Source organism: Neoarius graeffei, chromosome 11, assembly GCF_027579695.1.
Source record: "Neoarius graeffei isolate fNeoGra1 chromosome 11, fNeoGra1.pri, whole genome shotgun sequence".
NCBI classification, from domain to species: Eukaryota; Metazoa; Chordata; class Actinopteri; order Siluriformes; family Ariidae; genus Neoarius; species Neoarius graeffei.
In genome coordinates this window covers 19,598,503-19,623,830 of record NC_083579.1, presented here as the reverse complement: position 1 = coordinate 19,623,830, position 25,328 = coordinate 19,598,503, and the positions used below count along the sequence as shown (strand labels likewise).

General features: G+C 44.1%; 1 protein-coding gene across 24 annotated transcripts in view; it reads left to right on the top strand.

Moving 5' to 3' along the window:
- The window catches only part of gphna (gephyrin a), a 471,572-nt gene that overhangs the window by 275,532 nt on the left and 170,712 nt on the right, over positions 1–25,328 (top strand). For 19 of the 24 annotated variants that reach the window (XR_009655626.1, XM_060933582.1, XM_060933586.1 and 16 more), the window contains one exon: positions 17,513–17,587. The exons of the other annotated variants lie outside the window; for them this stretch is intronic. Coding sequence is in view for 18 of the 19 variants with exons in the window: in XM_060933582.1 (XP_060789565.1) it covers positions 17,513–17,587 (75 nt within the window). In the remaining variant the exon portion in view is untranslated. The remainder of the gene's footprint in view (positions 1–17,512; positions 17,588–25,328) is intronic. 24 annotated transcript variants of the gene reach the window in all.

Genomic DNA, 25,328 nt, shown 5'->3' with positions numbered 1-25,328 from the left:
GAATTGAATTTTTCAAGGTGTTGGACAGTTTGGACATTCAATTTAAGGATCGATTTAACCAACCAGACATGGAGAAACTCAAGCAAGTTGAGAATGTGGTCCTCACAGGGAAAATGAGTGATGTGATTGGAGAGTATCCAGAGATGGATAGGGAGAATTTGAGGGTTCAGCTTTCAATGTTTCACTCAAAGCATACATTCATGTCAACTGGAGAAGCTGCAGATATCCTGAGAGGGATGCATAGTGAAGTAAGAGGCTTGTTTGATGAGGTTGAGAAGCTTGTTAAGCTCTTGTTGGTTGTCCCTGTGGCCTCAGCTGAACGAAGCTTTAGTGCACTGAAAAGGCTAAAAAACTGGTTAAGATCTACCATGACACAGCAGCGCCTTAACAATGCAAGTGTATGCCATGTGCATCAAACGGAACTTGACCTAATAGATCTTGAAGATCTAGGCCAACAGTTTGTGTCTGTGAATGACAGACAGAGGCATCTGTTTGGAATGTTTGAATGTAATTATGTATAGAATAGATTATTCATTTCGGGTGCAATTTTGTTTTATCAGCTCAATATGTCACTATTTGTTCAACTGTACTCGAACTTTACGTACCATTTGCAGTGTTTGTCATTAGAAATAGTAAATAAAGTGTTAAATTGTTCAGCATTATGTCATCATATGTATTATGCTCTACTTGTGCATGTAATAGTATGGGTGGTTAAGTAAGTAGTTCGGCAGAGGGTGTGTGTGTGGGGGGGATTGGTATTGTCCCTACCAAAGCTGAGACCAAACCTACGCCCTTGGTGTCTAGTGTACCTAGATGATATTGTGATCTACTCACCGTCCATCCAACGTCATTTCCAAGACCTTCATGCCGTTCTGGAAAAGCTTCAAGCAGCAGGACTCACCTTGAACTTGAAAAAGTCCAAGTTCTGCATGAAGGAGATAAAGTACCTGGGCCATGTCGTCTCCACCCAAGGAACCACTGCAGACCCCATGAAGGTGGAGGCCATCAAGTCTTACCCGGCTCCAACAACAATCGAGGAGGTGCAGAGATTCCTTGGCCTTGCAGGATGGTACCACCGGTTTGTACCTGGATTTTCTCAAATCGCAGAACCACTGAACGCTCTCGAGGAAAGGTCGTGTCTTCCATTGGGATGAGAAGTGTGAGAAAGCTTTTCAAACCTTAAAAGACCACCTTACGTCTCCTCCTGTCCTTGGTCATCCTGACCTAGAACTTCCTTTCTTCGTCTACACAGACACCAGTGACTTGGGGCTTGGTGCCATCTTGGCACAAAAGAAGGGGATCAGCCATGAAGAGGTCATTGCTTTCGCAAGCAGAAGCTTAAACAAGGCTGAAAGAAACTACTCCACAACGGAGAAGGAATGTCTCACGGTCGTCTGGGCGCTGGAAAAATGGCAGCACTACCTGGAACCCAAACTGTTCACAGTAGTGACTGACCATGCCTCCTTGCAGTGGGTATTCAGCAGCACCAAGACCTCCAGTTGTCTCCTCTGTTGGGCCCTTCGCCTTCAGAAGTTCAACTTTATCATTGAATACCGCAAAGGGAAACTCAATGTAGCACCGGACGCCCTTTCTCGATGTCCTGTGGGGCCTTCGTGTATGTTCGCTGTGAGCCAAAAGGAACCACAAGATTTTCCCTTCTCCACCATGACCTTGTGGGAGGAACAGCACAAAGACCCCCAGATAGAGAAAATCATGAAAGATCTGGCTGAAGGCTGTGAAGAAGTTGGAGAGAACTACGCTGTGGTTGATGACCTTGCTTTATAGAATGATCAAGCTGGATGATGATAAGAAGCATCACTTTCGTGTGTGGATACCAAAGACACTAATACCTCCACTCCTGACAGCATACCATGACTCCCCCTGGTGTGGACACCAAGGTATGTTCAAGACCTACAAACGTATTCACAACGTGGCTTTCTGGCCTAAGATGTGGGACGAAGTGTGGAGCTATGTTCGTGCCTGTACAGTTTGCCAGACACGCAAAGGAGACAACCAGAAGCCCTATGAGAAACTCCAACAAACCACTGTGAGCTATCCCAATGAGATGCTTGGAGTTGACCTCATGGGACCTCTACCCCGTAGTTCAGACAGACATGAATATCTACTTGTCCTCGTCGATTATTACACCCGCTGGGTCAAGTTATTTCCCCTCCGTACAGCCGTGGTAGCTCGCATCATCCGTAATGAAATACTTACCCGCTGGGGCATACCCGATTATATCCTGTCTGATAGAGGGCCGCAGTTTGTGTCCAGCTTGTTCAAGGAACTCTGTCACACCTGGTCAGTCACCCCCAAACTTACCACAACATACCATCCACAAACCAACCTGACTGAAAGAGTTAACAGGAATCTCAAATCCATGATCGCATCCTATGTCTCAGATAACCATCGAAAATGGGACCAGTACTTACCTGAATTCCGATTTGCCCTCAACTCCGCTGTTCATGAGACGACTGGGACTACTCCTGCCGAGCTGTACCTTGGGAGAAAGCTGCATAGTCCCATGGACAAACTCCTCAGAGGACAAAATTTTACCCCTGACGATGCCGGATACGATGTTGTGTGACACCTAAAAGACCTGCAAAAGAAAGCACACATTAGCAGTAAGAAAGCAAAGGCAAGACAACTTAGGAACTACAACAAGAACAGAAAAGAAGTTCAGTACGTACCTAAGGATAGTGTGGGTGCGCAACCATGCTCAGTCATCTAAGGCCATGTGCACTTTTCTGCAAAGCTGGCACCAAAGTGGAAGGGACCCTACAGAGTCTTGCGGCAGTTGGGCCCTGTAAACTTTGAGGTGGTACGGGAAGACTCTGGGGAAGACCTGAGCAATGTCCACGTCAACAACCTCAAACCCTGCTTTCCCACAGCAGCTGAGATTGAGAGACAGGAAATGGAGGCACTGTCTTTGAGGACGACTCCGATGATGAAGACTTTCTTGGTTTCACTTAGTCTCATGTCTCTTGCCAACCATGGGTTGTCTTCCCATGGAGGGGGGGAATATGGCGAAATACATTCTGCCCCAGAGACATAACGTTTTCCCCTGTGACTGTCACTTTAAAAGCACACTAAAACTACACAGCACTCACCTCATTAACATAACACGCAACACCTGTGAACGCTGATTGGGGGAGTGGTCACGCCTGATTGATGAAACGCTTCCTTTAAATGTCACTATGTTGCGTCTGTAGCTAGGGGAGAGGAAGTGTAGCGCAGCAGAGCTCCGTTTGGTTCCTGTATGAGCAAGCGTGAAGGTGCGATTCTGGAGTGGATGCTAAACCAAGTGGAAGACTTGTGCATTGTTGCCAACGACGGAATCCGCGGCGGAGATTTGCAAGCCGACCCAAGCAAGATTTCCGTGACGGAGGAACATCGCAAGCCACAGGTGAGAGGAGCACATAGCTACTTCAAGCCCGATGCGGGAAGCGGATGGCTAAGGACTGTTGAAGCTTCAGATCCAGGACAGTCCAGTTTACACAGCCAGCTCCAGAACTGTGAGTTGAAGCATTTATCCACACGTCCCTTGCTGCTCGTTTACCAAGCGCTACTGGAACTACAAACTCTCTCTCCCTCCACACACGCTAACATCCACACACACACACACACACACACACACACACACACACACGAGCACTGGGTTTACACGACATTTTTTTTTTCATGCCCCTTTCGCTGTATTGGGAGCATAAGAATGTATTGGGAGCATAAGGACATTATGGGGTTGTATTGATGCCATTATTTTTTTTTTGTGAAAAAGTAAACATATGCACGTTTAAAACCTACTTTTGTTATTGTTTTTATTATTGCTGGCGGTGGTTACTTTTAATTGGCAGGATTTTGGGCCTGCCTGGCACCCGAACGAAAATTTATACTTGAACCTTGGGTAACACCGTTACAGCATGGACTAGATTAAATAATCGCTATGAACAACCGTTTAACATACAAAGGCATTTAGAGAAAAACTTGCAAACTGGCTTAAAATCAGTTCAAATGATGCTATCGGTCTCAGACAATTCTCAGATTTTCTGAATGCTTGTCAGGATGCTATGCCATATGTGAAGGGCCTGCATATTCTAAATGATTGTCAAGAAAATCAAAAACTTATTAAGAAACTTCCAGATTGGGCCATTTCCTGATGGAACAGACAGGTTGCACAGAGTTTGTCAGAGAGAAGAATCTCCCTCATTCAAACAGTTTGCTGAGTTTGTGTCCACAGAGGCAGAAATAGCATGCAACCCTGCAACCTCACTCCACACACTTCATTTTTCTGAGGGCATTACTGAAAAACGGATCCTGAAAGGGAAAACAGGAGGTAAAGTCAGAGTCTTGAATACACAAGCAAATAGTGAAGATCAGAAATTAGAAAGGTTAGCTGTAAAAGCATCATGCATGTTCTGTCAGAACAATAAACATCAGCTCCACAAATGTGCAAAATTCACAGTTATAGACCTGGAAGAGAGGAGGAAATATGTGCAAGATAAGAAACTTTGTTATGGATGTTTACATCCAGGATATCGTGCAAAGGACTGTTGTTATTGCCACACTTGCAACAGTTGTAAGGGCAGGCATCCCACTTGTTTACATGACAACAATTATGTGAAACAAGCAAAGACTACCCATCCATTAGATCAGCCACAGAGTGTCCCTGCCAGCACAGCTGCTATGGCCCTAAACGTAGTCACAGGACAGCCTACTTGTACTTCAATGATCATGCCTGTATGGGTCTCTATAAAGAACAATCCTAAAAATGAAAAACTGGTGTACACAGTATTAGATACCCAGAGTAACGCCACATTTATCGATCAAGCAGTAAGTGGTGCACTTCAAGCTGACACCCGTCCTGTGAACTTAAGATTGACGACTATGATTGACAAGAATACAGTCTTGAAGAGCAATAGAGTAACAGGGCTTCAAGTGAAGAGTTACCAATCACTTTGATCTCCCACCTGCCTACACAAAGGAGTGCATCCCTGTGAATCATAATCATATTCCTACCTGTGACACTACCAGGCGCTGGAGTCATCTTGCAGCCATTGCACATGAAATCCTGGCGCTTCAAGATTGTGATATTGGACTGTTAATAAGATATAACTGTTCAAGAGCAGTGGCTCCCAGGAGAGTTACTGTGGGTGAGGATGAGGAACCTTACGCCATACAAACTGATCTAGGGTGGAGCATTGTGGGACATTCACCACTATGCCTTGATGTCCCTCACACTAGTGGTCTGTGTCACTGTTTTGTTGTTAAAGAGCTCCCCCCAGTCACTCCAGGTGATGTCATTAAGGTATTAGAAACTGACTTTAAAGACACAAGTGAAGACTGTAAGAAAGTGTCGCAAGATGACATTCTCTTTTTGAACAAAATGAGAGAAGGTATAAAGATGAACTGCAATGGTCATTGTGAAATGCCTTTGCCATTTAAGGAATGGCCCGCCTTGCCTGACAACACACAGTTCACCATGGTCAGACTTGGTCACCTTAAACGTAAGCTATTGAGAGATAAGATGCTCCACAAATACTATACGGCATTTATGAAAGAAATAATAGAGAAGATGCTGAGCAAACTAAGACAGAAGGTACTAAGGGAGAGACCTGGTACTTGCCTCATCACAGTGTGTATCATTCAAAGAAACCAGATAAGCTACGTGTAGTATTTAACTGCTCAGTGAAATAAAGGCTCATGCCTTAATGATCACCTCCTTCAGGGACCTGACATGATTAACAATATGATCAGCGTTATAATCAGGTTCCGCCAATACCCCAAAGAATAATGTGCGATGTGGAAAAAATGTTCCACCAGTTTCATGTTGATGAATGCAACCAAAACTATCTACCTTTCCTCTGGTGGAAAGATGGGGAACTTGACAGGAAATTAGAGATATTTCGAATGAAGGTGCATCTCTTTGGGGCTACATCGTCACCTGCATGCGCCAATTACGGAGTGAAACATCTTGCTCAGCAGTACAGTGATGTGTATCCCCTTGGAGCCCAGTTTGTAACAATGAACTTTTATGTGGCTGATGGAGTAACTAGCGTGGAGAATATTGAGGATGCCATGATGCTAACAAAAGAAGCGAGAGTGCTTTGCGCTAAAGGTGGCCTGTGTCTGCACAAATTTGTCTCCAGTAGTGAAGCAGTCCTGGAAAGCTTTTGAATTTTTGGATTTTTGGCCCAGCCTTTTCTGGAGTTTCTGGACTGCTCTTTTTGTTAGACTTTTGGAGTGTGTTTGTTTGTGTGTGGTTGATAGTGTGTGTTGCTACTCAATTGTGTGTGAGTGTGATTGGCTGAGTGTGTGTGTGTGTGGTTGAGAGAATGTGTTTGTGCGAGAGAGAGAGAGAGTGTGTGTGTGTGTGTGTGTGTGTGTGTGTGTGTGTGTGTGTGTGTGTGTGTGTGTGTTACTATGTGGAATTACTGCTTTTGAATTTTTGGATTTTTGGCCCAGCCTTTTCTGGAGTTTCTGGACTGCTCTTTTTGTTAAACAAACACACACTCCAAAAGTCTAACAAAAAGAGCAGTCCAGAAACTCCAGAAAAGGCTGGGCCAAAAATCCAAAAGCAGTAATTCCACATAGTAACACACACACAGTCTCTCTCTCTCTCACACAAACACATTCTCTCAACCACACACACACACACACACACACACACTCAGCCAATCACACACACACACTATTGAGTAGCAACACACACTATCGACCACACACAAACAAACACACACTCCAAAAGTCTGTGTGTGGTTGATAGTGTGTTGCTACTCAATAGTGTGTGTGTGTGTGAGTGTGATTGACTTATCCTGTACAGGGTCCTAGCTGACTATGGGTGAGAGGTAGGGTACACCCTGGACAAGTCGCCAGGTCATCGCAGGGCTGGCACATAGAGACAAACAACCATTCACAGTCACATTCACACCTACGGTCAATTTAGAGCCACCAATTAACCTAACCTGCATGTCTTTGGACTGTGAGGGAAACTGGAGCACCTGGACCCACACAGACACAGGGAGAACATGCAAACTCCACACACAAAGGCCCTCGTCGGCTGCTGGGCTCAAACCCAAGACCTTCCTTCTGTGAGGCAATAATGTTAACCACTACATCACCGTGCCACATTATATAATATAGCATAGCTTGTGATATCCCCTTTATATTAAGGAGGTTTAGAATTCAAAAGATTTTTCAGATATTTTGAAAAAAATATGAATTAATTTATCACAGTATTCTCATTTGGCATTGCAGTATATGTTATAATAAGTGAGTCTATATTCATCTGACAACGAGTGACATTTCTTGCAACAGCAACTGTACAAAAACATACGTATAAACTTGTATATATTTGTAATTTTAATGATTACCATTAACTGCATGACACGTCAAGTCTTGATATGCGACTTCCCGACAAGGATGCATTCCATTCTGTCGCAAGTCAAAACGTAAACAATGTCAATGCGCCAAGCAGGCTGAGTGGGTGGGTTTGACCCAAAATAGGCCGTATGTAATAATGGGATAGCGATTGATATTTATTTATAATTTAATACTTAGCCTACCAACATTTATCCATGGACCCATACACAGACCTATTCATGGGCGGATCCAGGAAAATGGGAAGTGGGGGGGTCAACTCAGTAAGGCCAGGGGTCTGGGGGGCTGCTAGAGTCCCTTGGAAACTCTGCAGTTTTTAAATGTCAAGAGATGCGTTTTGAGCTGTCAGAGACATATTGTAAATTAAGTCTCTGAAAAAAAGTTACCATATCAAAAGATGTTTTAAAACTAGGAACTTTCAAAAACATTTTATTAGTCACTGAAAATGATATTGTCAGAGTTGCAGGCACAGTCCAAAGACATGCGGTTAACATGGGACGGCCTTGGGTTGAAGTGTCCAAGAATGGCGGTACGCACATCCGCAGCGGCTTTACTCGCCTATGATGAACTAAATTTTGTTGTATATTCATGCAGTGACAATAAAGGCATTGTATTCTATTCTATATGCATAGAAGTGCTATGCGACTGCGGTTTGCTCCGGAGGCCTGCTCAACCACCAACCCCCACTCCTGCATCCAGCCCACAGTGGAGGTGCCACAGGCGGAACACGCGGAAGCAGAAGAGGGGCAAGCGCGGAGGTATCCGGGCTAGGCTAGCGGCTAGCCCTCACTGGCTGGCTATCCCTACCATCACTCTGGCCAACGTACGCTCGCTGGACAACAAGCTGGATTATGCCCGCCTACTCCGCTCATCTTCTAAGTCTGTGAGTGAGTGTTGTGTCCTTGTGTTTGTGGAAACATGGCTTAACGACAGCATCCCGGACTGTGCCATTCAGCTAGCCCGGCTAACATGCTACCGGTCAGACAGAGCACTAGTCAAGGAGGGGAAGACTCGCGGTAGAGGACTCTGTGTTTATATCAGTGATGCCTGGTGCCACGATGCTGTTGTGGTCTGCAAATACTGCTCACCACTGGTGGAGTTTATAATTATTAAGTGCCGGCCGTTCTACCTGCCGAGGGAACTTGCAGCCATATTGCTGGTAGCAATATACATCCCTCCCGGCTCCAATAGCAAGAGGAGTGAAGCACTGAATGAACTCTATCAGCACATCAGTGAGCAGCAGACAGCCCACCCAGATGCTTTCCTCATCCTGGCTGGGGATTTCAACCATGCAGAACCCCAAGAGCATGTTTCAAAAACTCTATGGACATATCAACTTTCCCACACGTGGAAACAATACTCTGGACAATGTTTACACCATGCATAGAGGCGTCTACAAAGCCCTACCCCTCCCCCACCTTGGGGCCTCAGCTCACTCCACTGTTATGCTAATGCCAGCATACAGGCCGCTGGTTAAAGTCACCAAACCAGCTACAAAGCAGGTACGTGTGTGGCCAGAGGGGTCCTCAGAGGCACTCCAGGGCTGTTTTTCCACCACTGACTGGAGCATGTTCAGACAGGCGGCCACCTATAACAACACTACAGATCTCCAGGAGTACACGGAGACCATCACTGCCTGCATGAGGAAGTGCATGGATGACATTACAGTCACCAGAACCATCTCTATTCGGGCAAATCAGAAGCCATGGCTGACAGGGGAAGTCCACAGGCTCCTGAGGGCTCGGAACACCGCCTTCAGAGCTGGGGATGAGGTGGGCCTGAGGACAGCTAGGGTCAACTTGTCACGAGGCATCAGGGTGGCCAAGAGACAGTATTCCAGGAACATTGCTGACTACTTCAATGACAGCAGAGACACCAGGAACCTGTGGCGGGGGATTCAGACCATCACAGACTACAAGCCCTCACCACAGACCTGTGATAACTCCACCTCTCTGCTGAATCAGTTGAATGACTTCTTCGCTCGCTTTGAGGCAGACAACAGCACCACGGCACAGAAGACCCCACCACCTCCCGGCGACCAGGTGTTGACGCTGTCCCCAGACAGCGTGAGGAGAGCTCTCAGGATGACAAATGCACGGAAAGCCCCGGGTCCTGATAACATTCCTGGTCGTGTCCTGAGAGACTGTGCCGAGGAGCTCACAGATGTCTTTACAGACATCTTCAACATCTCGTTGAGCCATGCTGTTGTCCCCACATGCCTCAAAGCCACCACCATCATCCCGGTCCCAAAGAAGCCGTCTCCCTCCTGCTTCAATGACGACCGCCTGGTCGCACTCACTCCCATCCTCATGAAGTGCTTTGAGCAGCTAGTCATGCGGCATATCAAGTCTGCCCTCCCCCCTGCCCTGGATCCTTTCCAGTTTGCATATCAGTCCAACCGTTCGACCGATGACACCATCTCCACTGCCCTCCACTTAGTCCTCACCCACCTGGAGACAAAAGACTCATACGTCAGAATGCTGTTCATATACTTTAGCTCAGTATTCAACACAATCATTCCTCAGCAGCTCATTCATAAACTGGACCAGCTGGGACTGAACACCTCCCTGTGCAACTGGCTGCTGGACTTCCTGACGGGGAGACCACAGGCTGTACGGGTCGGCAGCAACTCCTCCAGCACCATCACATTGAACACGGGGGCCCCCCCAAGGATGTGTGCTGAGCCCCCTCCTCTTCACTCTGCTGACCCACGACTGCACACCAACCTCTTCATTAAGTTTGTGGACGACACGACTGTGGTGGGTCTCATCAACAATGGCAATGAGACAATCTACAGGATTGTCTCATTGCCTGCACCGTGTCCTGCTGCAAGACTCTGCAGTGCATCGTGAGAGCAGCTGAGAGGATCATTGGTGTCTCTCTCCCTTCTCTTATGGATATCTATAACTCCTGCCTCACCACATGGCCAAGCAGCTCACCTCACTCCTGTAGATTCAAGTTTATTTATTTGTACAAATAAATAAACTTGAATCTACAGGAGTGAGGTGAGCTGCTTGGCCATGTGGTGCAAGGACAAGAATCTCTGCCTGAACGTGGAGAAGACAAAGGAGATTGTTGTGGACTTCAGGAGAGCGCACACCCAGCATGCTCCACTAACTATTGACAGTGCTGCAGTGGAGAGGCTGAGCAGCACCACATTTCTGGGTGTGCACATCTCTGAAGACCTGTCCTGGAGCAACACCACCGCATCACTGGCCAAAAAAGCCCAACAGCATCTCTGCAAACTGAGGAGAGCAAGAGCCCCAGCCCCTATCATGCACGCATTCTACAGAGGCACCATCGAGAACATCCTGACCAGCTGCATCACCGTGTGGTACGGTGCCTGCACCGTGTCCTGCTGCAAGACTCTGCAGTGCATCGTGAGAGCAGCTGAGAGGATCATTGGTGTCTCTCTCCCTTCTCTTATGGATATCTATAACTCCTGCCTCACCCGTAAAGCCATCAGGATTGCAGGTGACCCCACCCACCCATCTCGCAGCCTCTTCAGCCTGCTGCCGCCGGGGAGGAGACTGCGGAGTCTCTGGGCCAAAACCAGCAGGCTCAAGGACAGTTTCTTTCACTAGGTGGTCAGGAAGCTCAACTCCCTCCCTGTTCTGCCCCTCCTCCCCCCTTCAGCATCTGACATCATGTCACCCTCACAGTCCCCCTCCCCAACACACACACACACAACATTCATTCGCACACTGAACTCAGGGACTGCACATTTCACTTTACCTTGCTCTTTTGCACTATTCTGCACTACCTCACCTTAACAGCTAGTAGTTTGTTTATACTGCTTATTTCATGTTTACCTGCTATACCTCAAGTGCCCTTAACTGTTTATTTTATGTCCTTTTGCTCCAATTTATATGTATGTATGTGTATATGTATATAATGTACGTGTGTGTGAGTGTTTGTCTATTTCTTATCTAGAGTGTTTATATTGTTTATTTCAGTTATTCTATTTTTATTTATTGCATTGCCTGTTTGCACCGTGGGTCAGAGAGGACTGAAATTTCATCTATGCTGTATGTCGAGCATGTATAGTATATTTGACAATAAAGTTGACTTGACTTGACTACTGTTTTAGCAACTGCAGTCTGAGCTCACTGGGGAATTTTAAGCAGACTGTCACAGGAAAGAAAAGTCTGAAATGTTATCTGTCCATCCAAATTTCAGCCTGTCCGAATGATGGGCCAAAGGCCCAGAACAATGCGGCTGGGGTTAGCTGAAGGGCTTTAGATGCCTGGAGATGGCTTCTCAGCTATTTCCAGGCACATTTTTGTCATCTTCAAAGGCCAAATTACACTAGACAATAGTTGCTAATTATACTACAAATTGAAGACAATTTACAAGAAAATGTCAGAAGTTTCAAGAAAAACATGCTTAAAGTTCTACCCAAGAAGACGTTAGCACACACCGGTCAGTTCCATGTCTAGAAAAAAGTATGAGTGGACAAGGATGTTCCAGTTGGTTACAATTTACTGGGACTCGTATACTATGATAACACTCATGAAACATTGTCAACAATGACTGTTTTTATAATATGTTTATAATAAATCTATAAAAAAATTTAGTAATTAACAATACAACGATTATTACATAATAGTTAAAATTTTGGGTACGAGATTCCAAGTAACTTTGGAACAATTTTTTTTTTAAATTACTCAAAACTAGACATGGTAATATCATTTGGCATTCAGACTAAAGTCTGCTGGACTAGAACACCGTGAAAGAGACACCAATCGAAACCGAAAGAGTGAAAGTGATTATCATGCTGATACCATGTGAATAGTCTTTTATGAATGTGTAAGTGGGCACTCAGCGCTCTGACTCCGGTGTGACTGAGTAAGGGGACAATTTTTATGTTTCATCTAATTTAGGGAATTTAAAAAATATATTTGGCAGTGGGCACAGAGGAAAATGTAAAGTTTCTATCAATATGTTTATCATGCTTGTTTGATAAAAACTCGAAGATATTTATTGAAATACATGACCTACTCATTCTAAATCTGCCAAGCTTCACTGGAGAAGCTCTCAGCGCCAGAGGGTTAAAATCTCATCACATTATCTCTAGCCGCTTTATCCTTCTACAGGGTCACAGGCAAGCTGGAGCCTATCCCAGCTGACTATGGGCGAAAGGTGGGGTACACCCTGGACAAGTCGCCAGGTCATCACAGGGCTGACACACATAGACACAGACAACCATTCACACTCACATTCACACCTACGGTCAATTTAGAGTCACCAATTAACCTAACCTGCATGTCTTTGGACTGTGGGGGAAACCGGAGCACCCGGAGGAAACCCACACGGACACGGGGAGAACATGCAAACTCCACACAGAAAGGCCCTCGCCGGCCACGGGGCTCGAACCCGGACCTTCTTGCTGTGAGGCGACAGCGCTAAGCACTACACCACCGTGCCGCCCCAGGGTTAAAATACGATGGAAAAAAAAAACACTTTTACTTCGTTTACACGTAGCTGGGTATTTATGAAAACGGGTATCTTCTCCTCCCCGTACTAGAAAATAATTCCATTTACACAATGCTCAAAAACAGCCAGGGAAGGCTGTCAAAAACATGTCAAACAAATAGAAAGCCAAACAGAGATCTGAATGCCAAGGAGGAGGGACCTTCAGATCACAATGCTAAAACTCCGTTTTCCCCATAGCACGGAGAAAACTCCGTTTTCCACTATTTACACGCAGGCATGAAAACAGAGTTTTCACAAATCTCCACTTTGCCCGGAGTTTTCGAAAGCAGCCGTTTTCAGTGACTGAAACCTCCGTTTACATGTAAATGATGGGTGCAACCACATAAATAAATATCCGTTTTTATAGATACCTGGCTACGTGTAAACGGGGTCTTTGTCAGGGTCCAAAACCTGTAGTAGTCCATTTTCTTTTAACGTTATTGGTAAAACTACTCAGCTGATAACAGCGTCATGTGGGGTCATGCCAGAATGTGCTCCAATTAGCTGATGAGAGGTGACTTGTCATTGAGAGCATCTGCAATCCGCCAGTCACAGGCCTTGTTATGACAATGCATTTGTACACAGTGTAACATTTGGAAGAAAATTAGAAGTAGATTAGACCCATATCTTTACTATTTTTCATGCTCCATCTGGTCCGATGATTTTGAAATGCAGACAGACAAATGTGAAAGTTACCGGTCCATGTCTGCCTGTCCGGCCTTATTTCCCACACTTATGCTGATGCACAAAAGTTCCCGCGCCCTGTTAAAATTAAACAGGACTAGCCCAGCTTGCTTTTCACTGCATTCGTGTTATGAGTGGGGGGGGGAAACCCTATCGGACCTACTAGTAAATATACATTCATACCATAAACTCTTCAGCTGAATCCCACAATAACGATTTATTTTGTTTATTAAAAAAAAAACTTATTAATTAAATAAAAACAGCAGGCATATCTCAGCATCTGCAATACTAAAACTTTTTTTTTTTTTTGGATGGGGGGCGCCGCGTATTTCATTCGGTAATCATAGTGATGGCTAAAATTAAACTTACCCGTGGTTTGAAGCCTTTTTGAAAACCAGGCATCTAACGTGCTGCTCCGCTTCTTAGTCGCCATTTCTAGCCATGTAGTAGTGCAAAACAGTACACGAAACAGTCAACACCTTGTCAGCCAATCAGATTACATCTTAGTTACAGCACATGGCAGCATAATGGCTGCCTCTATTTCCTATGGATGTGTATCTGACCATTATTTAGTTGAATAAAATTTAGTTTCACATCACACACTGCTCAGTTTTGTACAGATATGTAAACAAAAATATTTTTTGTTACTCAGTGAAAAATAGATGGCGACAAATCCTACTACAGATGGCAATTTGCTGTCGCCGACCAGCTACTTTTGAGACCTCTGCGAACTCTGCAAGGATGGCCTGTTGCGGAAGAGGTTATCTAACCTGATAGCAAGGTTTATAAGAGACTATAGGGTCTGATGTTCATCATGGCATGCTAGTTCAGTGAGAATGAGTGGATTTAGTCCTTGGTGGAATGTGGCCTTCAGAACTGGTTCATTCCAGCCGCTCCCAGCAGCGAGAGTGCGGAACTCGAGTGCATATTCGGCCACTTGCCTTTCCCCTTCTTGTATAGTCAGCAGCTTTTCACCAACCTCAGCGCCCTCTGGCTGATGGTCAAGCACTTATACAATGTTGTGGGCTCGCCACCTCTCTCCCACACTGCAGTACCCCATTGAAGGGCCTTACTGGCAAGCAGAATTGCTTGATCTTCTGCTGATCTGTGGTGCCAGACTGTGCCATGAAGAAGAGTGAGCACTGTAGTAGGAAGCCTTTGCATTCTGACACTTCTCCAGAGAATTTATCCAGGCCAGGGCACAAGTGTAGAAGGGTTAACACTGGTCACTGAATGTGTAAGGAGGGCCTGCAATACAGCAGCAGTGAGTTGTGATATGTGGATATCAAGATCACTCAGCATTTGCTGATGTTCTCCCAACAAACGTCCTTGTGCAGAAAGAGCAGTTTGCTTTGCCTCCTCTGCTGTATACATGATGTTGGGGAAGTATCCTGTCAGAAAGGCAGGCACTTACGAAAGCAGTTGCAAGGGAGAGCGGGTGCATCGCAAACTGGTAGCCAAGTCCAAATCGGAAACCTTCATCAAAGTCAGGGTAAAGCAAGGGGTCAAGCGAGGTGCAGACAGACTGCCGTAGAGTTGACATAGAATCGGAGTCAGAAACTAAGGTCAGAGTCATGAGAAATCACCACAGTAACCAACAGCTTGGTAGGATCAGGTAGTAACATGCTGAGTGATACTTCACACCAATTGTGTGGAGAGGGAGCTCTTAAGTACTATTGGGTTGGAGTTGAGGAGCAGGTGTGGTGATAATTAGAATTCCACATGTGGCGTTTGGGAGTTGTAGTCCGTGGCGGCCATGTTTGGAGGCTGCTACAAACTCTGGTCGCTTGCACTATGTATGACAATCTCCTAAGTTGAAATCTGTGCAGAATGAAAGGTTTATTAAAGAGGCAATGTGTAAGAATTTGTAAGATTTTTTGTTTAAAACATTCAAAAAATTAACTAAAATTATCAACAGAATGTCAAGAAATAAGGTTTTATGTTAAGTCAAAGGCAGCTATGCATCATGTTGCTAAGACATCTACTGAAGTTAGCATGCTAACCAGCAAACCCCAAGACAGGATGGACCATCCATCTCAAAATACCATTTTGCAAGCTACCTCAAGATGCGAGAGTGAATCATTGTAGTGTCCAGTCTGCCATCAGTCCAACATGAGAGGAGAATAAGAATGCCTGTGACGTCACCACATGATAGGGGTGATACAACCCCAAATTTCTGGTGATATACTGCCCCCTATTTGTTTGGAATACTCTGTGTGCACATGGAGTATGCACACTGAATCTGATGCAATTTTTAAAGTATTTAGCATTTTATTTTGTGCTCGTTTCACACTGGTCACAGCTGTTAGTAGTGTCCTGAGTGAATGAGCCATAGCAATGATGAGACATAATAGACATGCTCTTAAGATAGAAAAATTTTGATTATACCGGTTGTTGGAAAAGGAGATGACAACAGGAAGAGTTTCATAATCTCATTCAAGAGCTGAAGCTGAGAAACGGGATGCTGAGCAACGTTGTGTGACATCACACAATGAAAAATTGTGTGACATCAGTGGAGCCCTCATTTGATTGGTCAGGTGATCATTTTCCCATTTGAAATTTCACAACAAACAAGATGAAGCCAAATTTATTTTTTCATCGTACCTACTTGGTGTTTCATATTTGGTATGTAAAGACTAATTAGAACACATACATTTAATGACCTGAAGATTTCGTTTGAATTCGGACTTGGAGTCAAGATATGAGCCAGCAGCTCCCTGAATGCTTTCTCCTCGTTTTCTGGCATTTTGACTTTTTTTCCACATTGTCCACTTTTTATTGATCAATGGCTTTTGCTTATTTGTGAAAGGATCAGTAATCTGTAGTCTTCCACTCTTTGTGCATCCTCTCTTTGGTTTAATCCTTTCCCTTATCCACCTTTACCCTGCTCTTCCACCTGCAGCGTCACTGAGGTCTTTCAGCATTCATGGTGGAAACTGCCCCTTTACGCTGATTTAAGATAAATTCTGCCAGTGTAGAACCGAATTTTGTTTACTGTAGGAGAAACAGTGAAGCTGATCTCAGAACAGAGTATTGGGGCAACCCATTACAACCTGCTTCTTCACGTGCTGCCATCGTTAACATTCTGTTGTTGTGCTGTTACTGCCAGTTCTAGCTATTAACCTACCATATTTATTTCATATTCATGTTTGTGAGTATTGATAAATAGTTTTCTTTTTTTGTTCCTGCAGAAGCATGTTACCAAGACATTTACTTATTGCTGTCCTACAACATTTTCAATAAACTGATCTAAGTTAAAATAATTTTTTAACTTAAATTACAGTATAAATTAGAGACTCAATGAATGAGGCACTGACTGGAGAGCACTTTAAATTTCGTTGTACTTATGACAATAAAGACCTATTCTATTCTATTCTATTCTATTCTATTCTATTCTATTCTATTCTATATTTATTTGTGTATTGTAAAACACCTTTTTAGAATCAACAATAATTGTGTTCTCTATTTAAAAGTGTACTACAGAAACACTGTTGCTACATACAGCTATGGAAAAAATTAAGACACTACTTTAATGGTGACCACCATAAAAAGTGGTCTCTTATTTTATTTTTCTATAGCTGTATATGTAACATGGTATATTGTTTATAAAAAGACAAGAGCATTTGTATTATGGACATTTTTGTTGATTATCCATAGATGAACTTCAGATCATCTCAATCAGCAAGCTAAAGGTCAAATCAGTATAATAATTCCTAATTTCTGCAGATATTTATTTATTTTAAAAAGCAATTTTTCTTAAATTATGACATGGGTCACGACCTCCAGAGTTCCTGCTCATTGTTTTTTAATTTCCTTGACAGAGCCATAGTATGGGTGTGAGCATGTATAAGTGCTGTGCAGCGGTTTAATGTGCAATCTCTAGATTGGTATGACTGAGAGAAAAATTACTGGTGACTATGAGGGGTAATAGTTTGCATGTGGATGAGTTGAGTTACTGTTGTGTGGCTTTCTCCAGGCATCACGGAGAGATTTCAGGGCTCATTTGGATGAAGTCATCACACTCAAGTCAAGGTACTCTACCTTGGACCAGGTAAACAGTTCCACTCTCACCTCTCTTCTGCATAAAGACTGATGCACACACATACAGACAGATGACAAATTTAAGGAAAATCTGTGCCTGCTTGTCTTCTTAAAAGAAAGGCTCACTGCATATCAGTCCGAAGTTTTTCTGACTGATCATCTTGATGAATGAAACATTTCTATTATGGGAGTGGCCCCTTCCAGGATGACCATGCCCCTATCCATATGGCATGAAAACTCACCTAATGGTTTGATGAGTGTAAAAAATGTAATTTACACTGACCAGATCGCAACTCAGTTGAATACCTGAAGATTTTGGAATGTTGGTGCTCTCCACCACTATTGTCATAACACCATCTGAGGGAATATCTTTTGGAAGAATGGTGTTTATCCCTTCTTTGTCAAGGTGTGGTGTACTGGTGGCTGGTGGTGACACAACACCTTAAGTCAAGTTTTCCTTTCACTTGCTCCATATACACACACACAGCAGTGCCCCCTTTTTTTCTGAAATGATGCACAGCTTATTAATGAATCTTTTTTTATCTGACTATTTCCTGATACATAAGATATTCCTTCAAACATATGCAATTTGTAAAGCTATTAAATCAAAGCTAAGCACACAGATTGGTTATGACAAAAGATTCAATTCCAGAAGTACTGGCAACCCTTAAAAGACTCGGTAAAATGATTGATTGTATGAAATAAATAGTACACACAATGATTTCATGGCAGCCATCAGACACTCACAATGCAGCACACACTTCACAGTTTTAATGTCAATTTACCATCACAAAATGTTTATATGATATTCGTCTAATTTTGCTTTAGTGTTTTATGCAAATTAGTGAGAATTAGCTACCTGTGCTGCGGTCTGCTTACGGTGCTTGCAGCTAAATTATTATTATTATTATTATTATTATTATTACTAAAGCCTGTACACAGTTATTACTATTGAAGGATTGAGAGCTGATTGCAGAACTGGGAAATTACCCACCCGCTGAAATTCTCTTAAGACTTTTAATGGCTTCAGCATCAATTCCAGGTTTTATTGCTATGTACAAGGTGTTAGTGTGAGTACAAAAATGGGACCGCCTATGAAAACAAAACCAATGAGAAGGTTGAGCAAAAAAAATTTTTTTTTTAAACAATTTACTGGACATATCACACAATGGCTTAGGTGCATTGATGACATCCTTAGCATTGTGAAATGCACAGTTGGGAAGCTCTAGCTTTTTATTTGCTTTTTTCTTCATGTTTCATCCAGCCCTGAAATATATGTGAAGTATTGCTCATCCTGGCTCGAACATAAAATGTTTAGTGTCTTGCAAAAGTATCCCTTGGTGTTTGCCCTGTTTTGTCGCATTACGTATGCGTATGGGCGCTGTGTGAGACGGCTGCCTCTCCAGTAGCTCTGTAGTTTTTAGCTCTTTAAACCTCTTTTTTTCACCTTTTTTTACTTTTCTGCTCTTCTTACGAAGACATAGTGTGTTTTACTATATAACATGGATATATTTAACTTTAACACGGAACCAGGAGCCAGTTTTCTCACTTATTCAAGAGAGGAGCTGCTGGCCCTGAAAACAATGGGACGAGCCAGGATACGACACCCCATCCCGGCCGAGCTGAGGAGGAAACACAGGGGCTGCAAGGCTGGAGCTAAGCTAAAGGCTAGGCTAGCAGACAGCCGGTGGCGCTACAAACCATCCATTCCCTCCGTTATCATGGGGAATGTGAACTCACTGCCGAATGAAGTTGACGAGCTATCCGCTCTGAACAACCAGCGGATTTACCGGGAGAGCAGCTTATTTATCTTTACAGAGACATGGCTAACACACCTTGTACCGGATGCTAACGTGGACCTGCGGGGATTCACTGCTGTGAGAGCCAACAGAGACACTAACACATGCGGGAAAAGCAAAGGTGGGGGACTCATCATTTATGTTAACAACCACTGGTGTAACCCGGGACATATCTCCGTAAAGACAGTTTTATGTTGCCCGGACTTGGAGCTACTAGCCGTTAGCCTGCAGCCATCTTATCTGCCGAGGGAGTTCAGTCACGTGATCACCATCTGTGTTTACATCCCTCCGAGGGCAGACGCAGATGCTGCATGTGAGAGGATTCACTCTGTCACAGCAAGGCTGCAGACACAGCAAGGCTGAGACATTTATCATTTCTGGGGACTTTAATCACACTACTTTGGACTCTACTTTGGCTGCTTTTTACCAGGCTGTGGATTGTCCAACAAGGAACAACAGGACAATTAACTTGCTGTATGCTAATGTGAGGGATGCATACAGAGTCACACCCCTCCCCCCTCTAGGGAAGTCTGACCACAACCTGGTTCTTCTACAGCCGAAGTACACCCCCCTGGTTCAAAGGCAGCCTGCAACAACTAGCTCCATTAGGAGGTGGTCCCCTGAAATGGAAGATGCCCTTGGGGACTGCTATGACATCACGGACTGGGATGTGCTGCTTAGCCCACACTGTGAGGACATAGGGGGGCTGACACCCTGTCTGACGGATTACCTTAATTTCTGTGCAGACATGGTCTCCCCTGCTAAGACTGTACGGTGTTACCCTAATAACAAGCCATGGGTAACACAGGAAGTCAAAGCTGTCCTCAACAGGAAGAAGGCCACCTTCAGGAGCAGGGATAGGGAGGCAATGAAAGCAGCACAGCAGGAGGTAAAACGCTGCGTGAGAGAAGCTAAGGACAGCTACAGGAGAAAGGTGGAGCAGAAGCTGAAGGAGAACAGCATGAGGGAGGTTTGGGAAGGTGTGAAAACCATCACAGGCCACAATACAAAGACCAGAGTCATTGAGGGGACAGTGGAGAGGGCGAATGAGTTGAATGACTTTTTCAATCGGTTCAACCAGCCCATGTCCCCCCCACCTCAACACAGACTCCTCCATGCATTACTGCAGACCAGGTCAGAGGTCAACTGAGGAAGCTTCACCCCAGGAAAGCAGCAGGCCTGGACAAGGTGTGTCCACAACTACTGAAGACCTGCGCTGCTGAACTGGGTGAACCACTCCAACACATCTTCAACCTCAGCCTGCAGCTGGGGAGAGTGCCAACCTTCTGGAAGACATCATGTATCGTTCCAGTTCCCAAAAAGGATCGGCCCAGCGAGCTGAATGACTTCTGACCGGTGGCGCTCACTTCACATCTCATGAAGGCATTGGAGCGGCTCTTCCTCAGCTTCCTCAGACCCCAGGTACAATATGCCCCGGACTGTCTGCAGTTTGCATACCGGGCAGGTGTTGGTATGGAAGACGCCATCCTCTACCTGCTACACTGAGCCCACTCACATCTGGATAAGGGAAATGGCACAGTGAGGATCCTCTTCTTGGACTTCTCAAGTGCCTTCAACACCATCCAGCCCCTACTGCTTCAGGACAAACTGAACAGGATGCGAGTGGACCCCTGCCTGGTCACCTGGATCTCCAGCTGCCTCACTGACAGGCCGCAGTACGTCAGGCTGAAGGACATCACGTCTGACACTGTGATTAGCAACCCCGGGGCACGGTGCTGGCCCCTCTTCTCTTCACCCTGTACACCGCGGACTTCTGCTACAACTCAGAGCTGTGTCACATTCAGAAGTTTGCCGATGACACAACCATCGTTGGGTGTATCAGTGATGACAGAGAGGAGGAGTATTGGAGCCTGGTGAGGGACTTTGCTGTGTGGTGCAACAGGAACCATCTGCAGCTCAACACCTTGAAAACCAAGGAGCTGGTCATTGACTTTGGGAGGTCCAGACCAAGGTCACGACCAGTTCTGATCAAGGGAGTCGAGGTGGAGGCTGTGGATTCCTATAAGTACCTCGGGCTGTGGCTGGACAGCAAGCTGGACTGGACTTGCAACATCAAACGCTTATACAGGAAGGGACAGAGCAGGCTATACTTCTTTAGGAGGCTGCTGTCCTTTAACATCTGCAGGAAACTCCTGTGGATGTTCTATCAGTCTGTGGTCACCAGTGTCCTGTTTTACACCATGGTGTGCTGGGGGGGGCAGCACATCCAAGAAAGACACATCCAGGCTGGACAAACTGATCAGGCGGGCCGGCTCTGTGGTCGACATGAAGCTGGACACTCTGGTGACGGTGGCAGAGAAGAGGTCTATGGACAAACTATTGAACATCATGGACGATGCCAATCACCCTCTGCACACTGTCATCACCACCCAGAGGAGCCTGTTCAGTGACAGAATGCTCCTTCCCAACTGCAGGACGAAGACTCAAAAACTCCTTTGTCCCTCACGCCATCAGACTGTACAACTCCTCTCTGGGGGGCTATAATCGATTTTATATATAGTTTTGCTATAATGGATTTTATGGTGCTCCGTGGGATATTCAAAGTATGGGATATTGTTTTATGACCCAACCCTGATCTATACTTCTCCACAACTTTGTCTCTGACCTGTTTGGAGTGTTCCTTGGTTCTCATGTTGCTTGCTTAATAGTGTTGCAGAGTCAGGGTCCTTCCAGAACAAGTTATTTTATACAGACATCATTGTAACACTTGGATTGCACACAGGTGGATCTTAATCAACTAATTGTGTTACTTATGAAGTGAATTGGTTGGACCTGCTCTTATTTAGGGGTTTCATATGAAAGGGGGTGAATACCTATGCACACTCCAGATTTTGTTATTTTTATTTTAATTATTGTTTGTGTCACAACAAAACATTTTACACCTTTAAAGTGATAGGCATGTTGTGTAAATCAAATGGTGCTAACCCTCCAAAAATCAATTTTAATTCCAACTTGTAATGCGACAAAACAGGACAAACACCAAGGGGATTAATAATTTTGCAAGACACTGTATCTTTTAAGTCAAAAGATTCCACTTTACAAATCACCATCCATTACAAAATAACAGACTCATTCCTACTTGCAGTACAACTCTTCTCATTGCAAGCACTGTAAAAAAAAAATTCCTTATTCAGAGCTAATGAGACGTAGAAATATCTGCATTGAGAATGAAGATTTTCTCCAGAAAATGTGAGGAAATGTGTGATTATTATTATTATTATTATTATTATTATTATTATTATTATCATTAAAGTCATGACCCATGTAGCATATAAATACTGTTAAGAGAACAGATAGACTTGTTTGAATTCCACTGCTGGAACAGAAATCCATTGGTGCTCATAAAAACAGTGACTGAAATTCTACTTAAAAAATTGTAACTCCTCCAAGATGATCCTGAGACAACTTCCCTTTTTAAGGACCCTTCAGTCATCTTGTACAGATGGGAAAACATCAATGGTACACTTCTCAGGAGTGAATTAAATGATCAGACTCATAAAACATGTGGTACCCTTGAATGCAACCATTGTAGATATGCAAATATCTATGCAAATCATCAACACAACTACTAAAGTCAGTCACTAAAGGATCAGTTTTCATCATTCATCACTCATTGTGCATCATTGCAAGAGTTACAGTACAGTGTCTTGCGAAAGTATTCATCCCCTTTTGTGTTTGTCCTGTTTTGTCGCATCACAACCAGAAATTAAAATGAATTTTTGGGGAGTTAGCACCATTTGATTTACACAACATGCCTACCACTTTAAAGGTGAAAACTGTTGTTTTATTGTGACACAAACAATAATTAAGATGAAAAAAAACAGAAATCTGGAGTGTACATGGGTATTCACCCTCAAAAGTCAATATTTTGTAGAGCCACCTTTTGCTGCAATTACAGCTGCAAGTTTCTTGGGGTATGTCTCTATTAGCTTCGCACATCTAGCCACTGGGATTTTTGCCCATTCCTCAAGGCAAAACTGCTCCAACTCCTTCAAGTCAGATGGGTTGCGTTGGTGTACAGCAACCTTCAAGTTATGCCACAGATTCTCAATTGGATTGAGGTCTGGGCTTTGATTAGGCCATTGCAAGACATTTAAATGTTTCCATTTAAACCACTCCAGTGTAGCTTTAGCAGTATGTTTAGGGTCATTGTCCTGCTGGAATGTGAACCTTCGTCCCAGTCTCAAACCTCTGGCTGACTCAAACATGTTTTTCACCAGAATTGCCCTGTATTTAGTGCCATCCATCTTTCCTTCAGTCCTGACAAGCTTTCCTGTCCCTGCAGATGAAAAACATCCCAACAGCATGATGCCACAACCACCATGCTTCACTGGAGGAATGTTGTTCTCAGGGTGTTGGATTTGTGCCACACATGGCATTTCCCATGATGGCCAAAAAGATAAATTTTTGTCTCATTGGACCAGAGAATCTTCTTTCATGTGTTTGGGGAGTCTGCCACATGCTGTTGGGCAAACTCCAAATGCGATTTTTTTAAGCAATGACTTTTTTTTTTCCTCTGGCCACTGTTCCATAACGCCCCACTCTGTGGAGTGTATGGCTGAAACTGGTCCCATGAACAGATACTCCCATCTCTGCTGTGGATCTTTGCAGCTCCTTCAGTGTTATCTTTGGTGTCTTTGTTGCATCTCTGATTAATGCCCTCCTTGCCCGGTCTGTGAGTTTTGCTGGGCGGCCTTCTCTTGTCAGGTTTGTAATGGTGCCTGTTAGGACTGGGACTGTTTTGGCCTCTAGAGGCCGCTGTTATTTCATTTTCTTGTCTTGTTTGTTTTGGCCTCTAGAGGCTGCCACTGTTTCTGTGTTTTATGTTTGTTGTTTTCCATGTGTCTTGTGCCCCGCCTAGTCCTCATTAGTGTCACCTGTGTCCTATTTTAGTTTGTGTATTTATACCCCTGAGTTCAGTCCTCTTGTCACAACAAGTCTTTGTGCTGTTATGTTTAGCTCCAGTTACCTCTGTTCTGTGTTCCTTGCCTTTGTCTCTTTGGTTTTGCACTTTGCTTTTCTTTTTGGACTTTTTGGACTTTGTGTTTCTTGTTTTTTGATCTTCTGAGTGTTGGTATTTTGCCTTTTCTTTTCTAGTTTTTTGCTTTTGTATTTGACTTTGACCTTTTGGATATTTTATTTTTCCCTTCATCTTCTGAGCGTTTTTTGGATTATATTTTGGTTTGGACTGTAAATATTGTAAATAAACTTTTTGATACTTTTCTACTTCCGCCTCACGCCTCTGCACTTGAGTCATCCCCCTGGTGGCCTAGTGGGGATTTGCTGGATTATCACACCAGCGAACCAGTTTCGTATCCCAGCAAAACCCTAACAGGTGCCATATTCTTTCCATTTTGCTATAATGGATTTAATGGTGCTCCGTGGGATATTCAAAGTGTGGGATATTTTTTATAACCCAACCCTGATCTATACTTCTTCACAACTTTGTCTCTGACCTGTTTGGAGTGGTCCTTGGTTTTCATGTTGTTTGCTTAGTAGTGTTGCAGAGTCAGGGTCCTTCCAGAACAGCTTAATTTATTCAGACATCATGCGACAGATCATGTGACACTTGGATTGCACACAGGTGGATCTTAGTCAACTAATTATGTGACTTATGAAGTGAATTGTTTGGACCAGCTCTTATTTTGGGGTCTCATATGAAAGGGGGTGAATACCTATGCACACTCTGGATTTCTGTTTTTTTTTAATCTTAATTATTGTTTGTGTCACAATAAAACAACAATGTGCACCTTTAAAGTGGTAGGCATGTTATGCAAATCAAATTGTGCTAACCCTCCAAAAATCCATTTTAATTCCATCTTGTAATGCAACAAAACAGGACAAACACCAAAGGGGATGAAGAATTTTGCAAGACACTGTACATGTTGTACATGTAAGAGAAGTAGTTTGACTTTGGAGAAACCAAGAGCA